This window comes from Ipomoea nil, unplaced genomic scaffold (genome assembly GCF_001879475.1).
Source record: "Ipomoea nil cultivar Tokyo-kokei standard unplaced genomic scaffold, Asagao_1.1 scaffold1993, whole genome shotgun sequence".
Taxonomy (NCBI): domain Eukaryota; kingdom Viridiplantae; phylum Streptophyta; class Magnoliopsida; order Solanales; family Convolvulaceae; genus Ipomoea; species Ipomoea nil.
Window position 1 is genome coordinate 625,595 of NW_017618421.1, and position 10,440 is coordinate 636,034.

General features: G+C 38.0%; 1 protein-coding gene across 2 annotated transcripts; it reads right to left on the reverse strand.

The window, feature by feature from the left end:
* Positions 1 to 328: 328 nt before the first annotated feature.
* On the reverse strand, positions 329 to 6,715 carry LOC109147348 (myb-related protein 308-like). 2 transcript variants are annotated; one of them, XM_019295013.1, is made up of 3 exons: positions 6,550 to 6,715; positions 859 to 1,325; positions 329 to 828 (listed from the first exon to the last, which is right to left on the reverse strand). In XM_019295013.1, the coding sequence occupies exons 1-3, from the start codon at positions 6,677 to 6,679 to the stop codon at positions 421 to 423; spliced, it is 1,005 nt and encodes a 334-aa protein (XP_019150558.1). In that variant the 5' UTR covers positions 6,680 to 6,715; the 3' UTR covers positions 329 to 420. The 2 variants fall into 2 exon arrangements, with proteins under 2 accessions (XP_019150558.1, XP_019150556.1); XM_019295011.1 differs by having other exon boundaries at positions 329 to 1,325.
* Positions 6,716 to 10,440: the final 3,725 nt, after the last annotated feature.

Below are 10,440 nucleotides of genomic sequence, written 5' to 3' on the forward strand. Positions count from 1 at the left end.
CTCCTCACGATTGTGGGGGAGGTCGTGATCAGGTCTGATCCCTGGTCACGAGCTCCTCACGATCGTGACGGAGCTCGTGACAGGGTCTGGACCCGTTTCACGACTCTGTCACCATCATGACAAGGGGACAACAGAGCAGTCACAAGTTTTTCGCCCTTAAAACACCCTCTTCTTCATCCTTTCTTCCCCACTCACGTGAATCCTTGGTATTCCTTCACACACACACACTATATATATATATATATATATATATATATATAGAGAGAGAGAGAGAGAGAGAGAGAGGGAGGGGGAGGGGGGGGGGGGGGTAGTGTGTGATATAGATATATTATTCCAACTTGGGAAACGATTTGATCGGTCGACATAAACAAATTATGCCTTGAATTTAATCGTACGTTGGAGCAGGAAGGTTTTAAAACATCAGCAATCCCAAGGAAGTTGGTCCATAGAATTTGCATTACAATACATGGCGCAGGGCATGAGTGAAGACTCCACAAAGTCTATCCCAATGTTAGAGTTGTCGAACAAGTTAATCTCTATGCTCTGCCCATTGTTGTTGAACTCATCATCAGTATTAACCTTGAACACTTGATTCCCCCCAGTCTGAGTCTCAGTCCCAGCCCCCATTTCCTCTTGAATATGTTCCTCTTGATCTTCTTCTCCTTCTTCTTGTCTACCTTCCGCACTCCCTCCAAACAGGAGTTCAAGATTAGTGGCACCTCCCCACATGCAGTTGTCAGAGTTCAAGATTCCCAACCCCGAAAGATTGGAGGAAGAGGAAGTGATCTCCATTGAAGAGCAGCTCCCATAATCCATTACTGGATTATTATTCCTCTCGTGGCTCAATGGAATGGTATTCTTATGGTATAATAGCTTCTCATTTGGTGGAGTAGGGAAAGGTGGGAAAGCTGCTGCAAGAGTGGCTTTGATCTCCATGGGAACAACATCTCTGTGGGATGATGAAGAAGTCTCTATAGTGAAAGCTGAGGGGGGTGAGTTTTGGTGACGGCGATGATTATGGGTATGGGAATGGGAGTTGTTTTGTTTGGTGGTTTTGGCCTGGGTTGGAGAGATGAGATTGTGAGTATTTGGATCCAAGCCTTGAGCAATGAGTTTCTTCTTGATGCAAGAATTCCAGAAATTCTTGACTTCATTGTCAGTCCTTCCTGGCAAGTGTTTGGCTATTTGTGCCCATCGGTTGCCTATAATTCTGTGAACATCAATTATAGTTCTCTCCTCTTGCTCAGTGAAGGATCCCCTCCTCAGATCCGGTCTCAAGTAATTGATCCACCTCAATCGACAGCTCTTCCCACACCTCTGTAGCCCTGCAATTTCCATGCATGGACTATAAAATATAAGGAAAATACTAGAGTTAATACCTCCAATGGTTCTCAAAGTGTTAGCTATTTACTGATTGTGGTTATCCGAGTTTTAAATGACCTCCAATGCTCCTCTATGTTTTAAAAAATAATCACACCTGGTCTTAATTCTTAAAAAAAAAACCCCGAGTTTAAAATGACCACAAGACGTCTAAAAGGACCACTGGTGGTTATTTTTTAAAACTCAGATAACACAACTGGTAAATTGATAATACTCGGAGGACCATTGGAGGTCATTTAAAACTCAGATAACACAACTGGTAAATTGATAATACTCGGAGTACCATTGTAGGTATTAACTCGAAAATACTATATATGTACTCTCATTTTCTACTCCCAAACTGTTACTCCACACAAAATCTTGATGTAGACACTTGTATGGGGATCAGATGAAAGAAGTAGCCAATCAATAGCCGCTACATCAAGGAGTAAAATTCAGGAAGTACGATTTGAGAGTCTATGTAGTAGAACTCTAAATATAATAATCACTTTCATTCTTCTTCATCAACCATTGACAAGGGTAAGTTTTGGTGATCGAGAACAAGTCTTCTTACAAAAATTACATACAAATGAGTATCCAGCAAAATTATAAGATCTACCACTCTAAAATTTCACTACACAAAACTACAAAGTGCGCGCTCTTTTTACATCAAATTCACATTAAGATTTAAGAATATAATCTAGCATAGTTATATTAATAGATATAAATTTAAATTATCATTTAATCAATCCATATCTCTAATTTCAAATTCCAACTAAAAATTTTAATTTAATATTTATGAGCATTTGTATAAAGTATATAAACAATAATTTTCATATTAATAACTTTTTTTAATATTTAAAATTTTAACAAATACAAATTAAATTATATATCTTATTTTACCTTCAAAAAAATATTATATTATTTATAACAAATTTTTATTTTTCATTATTTATTTTCATAAAAAAATTAATCTATTTTGTAATACATTGATTAATATATTTACTAGAATTTTGCTTAAAAGCTTAATAAAATAAACATGATTAAAGAGGATGTTACATACAGGTTACTTTAATTTATATATTTTGCCACATCATTTGTGAAACAAAGAGTAACTTTGAATGGGTGAGGCTATCGAGCAATCCCACTAAGTTTCATGTTTGTCTACTTGAACTTCAAGTTTATCAATTTCAAGTTATCGAGCTAATTTTCTTATCCTGTTCAACTTTCTTTTCTCTACTTCATTAATTTTTCGGTCTTCTCGGGTCAACCTAAGAATAATTAACAATTGCTACTTTTGTTTGTTTCATAAAAATAAGGAATAAGGGTCAAATAGGCCACTCAACTGCACACCAACATGCAATTAGGTCATCCAACTCAAAAAGAATGCAATTGGGTCCCTGAACAACACAAATTTATGCAATTTGACCCAAAATTACTTGTTCACCTGAATAGGAGGTTACTAAATTTTAAAATAATTTTTGTTACAATAATTTTAATTAAAATAAATATTTAAAATAAAAAAATTTAAAAAAAATTTAAAAAAAAAAATAGAAAAAAAGAAACCGCCGGAGACGAATCCCTTCGCCTCCTGGCCGGAGGCGAAGTTACCTTCGTCGTCTCCGGCCATGGAGACGAAGGGACCTTCGTCCCTAGGCCATGGAGACGAAGATCTCTTCGTCTCCATGGTCGGAGACGAAGGTACTTTCATCGTCGGCTATGGGGTACCTTCGTCTCCGGCCATGGAGACGAAGAGACCTTCGCCTCCATGGCCTAACTCGTCTCCATGGCCGGAGACGACGAAGGTAACTTCGTCTCCGGCCAGGAGACGAAGCGACTCGCCGGAGACAAAGAGTTCTTCGTCTCCGGCGGTTTTTTTTTCTTTCTTTTTTCTTTTTAATTTTTTTTATTTTAAATATTTATTTTGATTAAAAATTATTGTTAAAAAATTATTTTTAAATTAGTAACCTTCTATTCAGGTAAACAAGTAAAATTTGGGTCAAATTGTATAAGTTTGTATTGTTCAAGGACCCAATTGCATTCTTTTTTAGTTGGATGACATAATTGCATGTTTGTGTGCAGTTGGGTGGCCTATTTGACCCTTATTCCTAAAAATAAAAATAAAAGAGGGACAACTGTATATTTACCCATTTATGTTAAATATTTAGAGTAAATGTTTGAATATATTTATTCAATCACGTATACCGGAAGCATAAATAATATTCTGCTGTTGTGGATTTGAGAATATTATTATGTTTGGTAGGAATTTTATATTTTGGTTGATCAAGAATGTTGGTAAATTTATTTGGAGGGATTTTCGGAAGAAAGCAGTATCTTCCGAAAGTACTTGGAAAGTCTACCGGAAAGAAGCGGCTTCTTTCGGAAGAAGTGATATCATCCGGAATAGTTGAAATCCAGAAGGAAGCGATTTTGGAAGGAAGTGATATCTTCTAAAAGGAAGATTTCAGAAAGACACATGTCTTTCGGGGGATGACATCTTAAAAAAAGTTTTTTGGGTAAATATTTCTAAAAGTATTTGAACATTGTAATATGTTTTCAAGAGTTGTAAATATTATATTTATTAATATAATGAATTTTTAATAAGTTACAAAATAATTTAATTATTAAATTTAAATTATTGTAATCATTATGAGAATAATGATGGTTGAAGTTACAAAAAAAGTTCATTAAACTTCTTCAAAATTCTGGCATTAAGAGGATTAAATAAGGGATGTTTGATGATTGATACAAAATAGAAATCAATTAGTTTCCAACATATGCAAGCTAAGTACGAGTGTATTTTATTCTTGACTAAGTAACTGCAGTACATACGTGAGATTGTTTTCCTAAACAAAAATTTTAAGTTAAAAGTTTGTCATTCTTCTTGTATCTCAAAAGTTATAATTTGTTTATCATTGTTTGCTAAAAGAAATTAGAAACTTTTAGGATAGTGTGCCTTTCACACGCTTAAAGATTCTGATCAAGCATTTCCTTTGTTTTTTGGTTCTCAGATTCATTTTTACTTTTCTAACAGGTTATATGTACAATTGATTGATTTTTTAAAATGATCATTTTTAAAATGGGTCTTTAGATTGTCAACTTTGTAGTGTTTTGGTTCTTCGCTCTGATGATTTTCATTTGTCACATGTTGGTTTTTGATCTATAAATCCTACTATTAAGACTTATAATAGTAAAAAATAAATAAAAATAGAATCACATTGTTATAAAAGGAAAACTTGGTTTTCACTTTCTTAAATTTTCATAATTAGTCGAATTGGTCAGATACCATTTGAGTTACATTGAGGACATGCCGTACTAATTAAAAATAGTTTTTTTTTTTTTTTTTTTTCCTGTTTGGATAATGAGGTCCACAGTTATTATTCATCAAAGATATGTACAGAGCAGCAATTTATACTGTGGACCGCGGTCTACAAAGCTTTGTGAATCATGGTCCAAAACGGTAGACATTATAGTGTATTTAAATGAACTGCAGTGTATTTAAATGAACTGCAGTTGTTTTGAAATGAAACTGCAGTTGTTTTGAAATGAAACTAAATAACAATTTCATATATTTGAGTGTATATTGACCTTGTTTGGTTAGTGACGGATCCACCAATTTTGACGTTTTGACTTAGTCAAAACGCCAAAATCTTTGTTTGATTAGACAACGATTCGGAGCAGCATTTTTACTCCGAACCGCTGGCATTTGGGTTTGGCGTTTTGGGGAAAGTCCTTTCTTTTCCCAAAATGCCCTTCATTAATAAAAAAAAAAAAATTAAACTGTGCTTTGCCTCAAGTCTCCTCAATATTATTGAGGAGACTTGAGGCTAATTTTTTCTTCCCATTCGATGTGGGACAACATCGAATGGGAAGAATAAATTAAGTGGCCTTGAGGCTCCTTTTATAGAGGAGCCTCAAGGCCCTTCAGTGTTACCTCACCGATGTGGGATAACACTGAAATACAAAGGGGAACCAATTTGGCTCCCCTTTGTATTGTGTTTGTTTTTTTTTCAACAACAAAATTGAAACTAATAATTATAATAATTATAACAATAACAATAACAACAACAACAACAATAATAATAATAATAATAATAATAATTATAATTTCATATTATTATTGTAGTTATTGTAGCAATGTCCTTATATGTCTTTTTACACCTCAATTGCTAATCTAAACAGCTAATTTTACCAAACGTTTTTTCTACAAACCGCTAATACAATCTGCTGGTCAAACCCACTAATACAATCCGCTATCTAATAACCGCTAACATAATCCTCTACCGCTAACCGCTAACCGCTGATAACCAAACAAGCTCATTGTCCAACTAAACTATAGTTATATCAGAATGATATTGTAGTTGTGATGAAATGAAACTACAGTGCATATTTGATGCCTGAACCACAATAAAGTATAATTTGCTGAGTACTAGATAAACTTCAATCTTCTCCTAAATATGATGGATAGATCATGTTTCACCCACTCACCCATTCCACCACCGTGCATATTTTAAAATGTGTTTTTACCGCACAATCCACCAATATTTGAATTTACAAATGAGACTAAAAATATGGTTAGGGTGAGACCAAAATACACAATTACCACATCTAAGAACTAATTTTGCAAACTGTTAATGTAATTGATTTTAATAAAGAAAAACTGCAGTTTTGATCTATTGAGCAAATCCAGTTGTAAATCGCAATTCTAATTTGCATGTTATTACCAATGTATCCCTTAGTCATTAATCATCGAAGAACCAAATAAAATCAATACTTATAAAGTTACAATTTTTAATTCTTAAGATGCATATGAAAGACGAAATTAAAATAGTTACTTGGGAACTAATAAAGAAGTATTTTTATTTGTAACAATGTGTAAATTAGATATTGAAATTACAGTTAATATCATAGGTCAAAATGAAGGAACAAATCAAATACTCCATTAATTATCATGTCGATCTGGTGGCTATTTATGGTCAGAGATAATATACTATTTACCTTCTATTTTATATGTCTGGTTATGAGAATTGACTTAAATTATTTATCAATCAATTACTTATAATATTTAATTTAGTATTAGTGTATAAAATTTAAAAACTACAGGAAAATAATTTCTGAGCTAAATTAAAGGTGGTAGCTAGAATAAAAGTTAGATGAAAGAATTGAATTGAAATAGATGAGAGTACGTACCAGCTAGTTTGGGAACGGTGCTCCAGCAGCCATGACCAAAAGTGGTAATGTGCTTTATGAGCTTCTCATCTTCTTCAGGAGACCACAACCCTCTCTTCACTCTCTGTTTGCTGCAACAGCGATGACCCATGCTCCTTTAATTTTCCTTCAATTACCACAAGTCTGCAACTACGTATACACACACGCAAGTATATATACAAGTATATTGCCAGGATTTATTAACAAGTTTCTCTCTGTCATTTTTACCTCGTACATCGTCGTATATTTTCATAAAATAATAAATCTCTTTTCTACCTACTCAGACAAGCTACTGCGTTTGTCCAAATATCAGTAAATGTTATGCGTGCAGTGTGTGACATAGATGAAAATGACATCGTTTTGGTGTTTAATTTCATCAAACAGATCAGATTGAAGAAAGAGAGCGAGAGACAAGCTTCAACAAGGGCCGGTTCATAAAATCTTCTAAGTGGAGCGATGTTTAAATGACATTAGAAACGTCAATAACAAAATATTAAAACCCCAGTGATGAATAACCCCCGTAGGGTACCCAATTAAGAGCGTACCTTGGCGGTTGGGGTTCAAAGTTTGAATGCGCTCTCAGAGGACGGGAGGAATCCAGTAGTTTGGCTCCTACCAAGGCATGTGTCCGGTTCGTCCGGTCCGGCGAGCTAGCCAGCGGAGGCCGTCAGTTTGGTTTCTCAACCGCATGCTGTACTCAGTGGCGGTTAAAGGGGATCTGATGGAGATTTCTTCTAGATTTTGGGCGGGATTTCCTTTTTCAACATTAGGAAAGAGGCATAACAGTTTGAGAGCTTTACTAAGTTCAAATTTGTTAATTTATTATTTCTTTCCTTTTCCCCGCACCAAAGTCTTGTATAAATACCCCGCGAGGACTCATTGTAAAGGGTTCGGAATTCTATTCTAGTGCAATTACTCTGTTAACTTTCTCTCTTAAAATTTCCTTTATTTTACAGTTGTGTTGGCAGCCCACCGTTTGGCTGCTTCGTGGCCGTAAAACCAACATTGGCGCGGTTTGTGAGGATTGATACGAAAAGTCTTGTCTCTAAACTTTGCTAATGGCTCACACTCTCCGAATTGAAGTAGGCGCATTGGCAGTCGTGTCGCGACCAGTCGCGGTTTCGCCAGCAAATTGAAACAACAGTTGAGCCGCCCCAACTCTAGCGAGCGGTCGGTGGCTTACACAGCAAACCTTGACGCGTTGCCAAAAGGAGTGGTTGTGGTACTTCCCAATCCGCCTGTGGCACCCACCACTCCAACTATCCCTGAAGACTTTAATTTGCTCGCATATTGAATATATGTATGAACGAGAGAGATGTTTAGCAGCCCCCAGTGGTCAGCCACGACCTAATCAGTTAGTGCCTCTGAAATAGGAGGGGGGGGGGGGGGCACTACTTCCCATTCATCTGAGTATTTTGTCTGCTCAGAAGGCTGCACGACAGGCCGAGCTAGGCCGGCATGTAAGATTTTCCCTAATAATATATATTAGGACCTTAATTAAGTAGTGCAAGTTGAATAGGCTTACTAAGTAGTTTGGTTGGACTGAATAACTAGAAGTTGTTATTCAACCAGACTCTTTGCCTAATATAAACCTGGATTGATGGGATACATGATATTCATTATACACCACATTCAGTTACGGTACTCGTACTGCTTAGTAGGTGTGACCTATAAACCATCTGTGATTTTGAGCCAAGTATGAGCAATATGGCTAACGGTCTACCGTTCAAGAAGCAAAACAACAAGAACATCAACTATGGCTGGAGATCAATACTGCTTCCACTTTCGCTACTACGAGGTTAGGTTTCTCGTAGATTATTATTCTGTATTGTTAGATTATTTATATCCAACACGGCACGGTCGGTCCACTCGCGGTTAAGACATGCAGTTCCCGCCCGGTTTGTACTAGATCAGCTGGGCAGTTGAGCTAGACGTCGCTTGCCCACTCGACCAGGAGGGGAGCTAGGGAGCACTCTGCGATAGAGCCTGAGCAGGGGAACATACACAAGCACACAACCTCAAGGTGTAGGTGAGAGGTTGTTGCAGTCGTCCTGGAGAGCAACGGAGAAACGCCAGCCAGGCGTGCACGGGTACAGCCTGGCGTGGCCGATTTGGCACAGGAAATTAAGGACTTGCGAAAAAAATTTGAAGGAAGGGAGAAAGCGAATACTAAGACCTTATTAACCTCTTCCTGCTTTTCACCAAATAACTTAGCTTATAAGGCCCCGACACACTTTTAGTTGCCCGAGCACCCATCGTACGGTGGATCAGGTGACCTACGCAACCATCTGATTAGCTTCAAGGCTAAAATACAGGTTTTCGGGGCTGAGGATCCGATGATTTGCCGAGCGTTCTTCCCTACGCTGGCCGGCTCCACGTAGTGTTGGTTCCTGCCTTTACCGCCAAGGTCGGTCATAAGTTTTGAGGCCTTAGTTGATCGATTCCTAACGCATTTCGCTGGTACCATGAAACCCAAAAAGTACTTCTCAAATCTATCTTGGGTATGTTAGAAGGAGGGAGAGAGTCTGCATAATTACATAGTGCGCTGGCAAAAAGAGGTCCAGGCAGTCGAGAGTCTAGACGATAAGACAACTCTACTTTTTTTTTTTTTTTTTTTTTTTTTTTCTTTTTTGAGTCTTTGTGCGTTAATGGAAAATACAACAAGCTGCATGATGAAAACCCTCAAACTTACGCCAAGCCCCTGGAGGATAAATGTAAGAGGCAAGAGGAGGATCATGCTATAACCTTCCAACATTCTGCTCAGAGCGCCATCCAGGATTGGCAGGGTTCAGAAGATTTTTGTGCGGATTTTAGACGCACATACCCTTACTTGCATGCCTACCCTAATGTTGTCCTAGCTGAAGTTCCTATGTGTATGGCGAGGCCATGGTGGAGGCAATGAGCGATTGGCAGGAGGGTCAGGATTACCGCTAGTTCACTAGCCCCCCATCCATATAGATACTCCAGGATTGTACTAGGACGCCAGGGGTAAGACCGCCATGGGTCCTATTGCTGAGGTATGGTTACGAGATACTGATGAAGGTAGGGATCGTGTAGTACACGAGGGGGAGGTTTCCTTTTACATGGGTCGACGGGATATGCAGGAGTACTTATATGCTAAGCTAGAGCGGCGCTTTTGTTCCTTCAACACACTAGGGTGGAAGCTACCAGACATACTGCCTCTTGAGCGTCTAACTTCTCTAGTGATACCCTTCACCACGTCTACTCCTGCCAGTGTTTTCCTAGTCACACCTGAGAGGGCATAGGCTGGGTTGACATCGTCTGTTGCCTTACCATCTATAGAGATTTAGGGTATTGATGGCACAAATTCCAATGGGGAGTGTGGGAGGGAACACTATACCCTCCAGTTCTGGATTTTTAGGTTCAGCCAAGGGATTTACTGCTCCGCATTCTTGAGTGAGTCGGGGGTCTGTCCGGTCACTTTTATTTTCAGCTTTCTACTTAGCCTTCGTTATGTAGCTTGACACTACTTTCACCATTCTTTGCTGAATTGAGCAACTTACTTCGTGCTGTTTTGTGTTCGAACTGCTTGTTGTTCTATTTGTCTAATCTCCTCCAAAACATCTTCGTAGTTCCCCACTTTGCTTGAACACTTATGCCTACGGGGTGCCTGCCGCCTTGTATTAGTACCCTGCATAAGTTTGTGGGCCGTCTACTGCTTCGAGCTAGCACCACAAACTGCATTCTTTCTTATTCCTTTTTTTGCCGATTGCACGCTGGGTTGTACCTTACCCTGCATGCCCAGGTGGAGATGGGTATATGCCGAGCTTAGGGATCACGTCCCGTTACCTCGGAAGTACTTATAAGTTTTTGGGCTACTTATTGCCTCATGCTAGCACCACAAACTGCGTT

Bases quoted from the DNA above. Each gene is read 5' to 3' on its own strand.
- LOC109147348 (XM_019295011.1), bottom strand. From the start codon at position 6,679: ATGGGTCATCGCTGTTGCAGCAAACAGAGAGTGAAGAGAGGGTTGTGG. The intron at 1,326-6,549 runs GTACGTACTCTC...TGGAAATTGCAG, and splicing joins CACCGTTCCCAAACTAGCTG to GGCTACAGAGGTGTGGGAAG.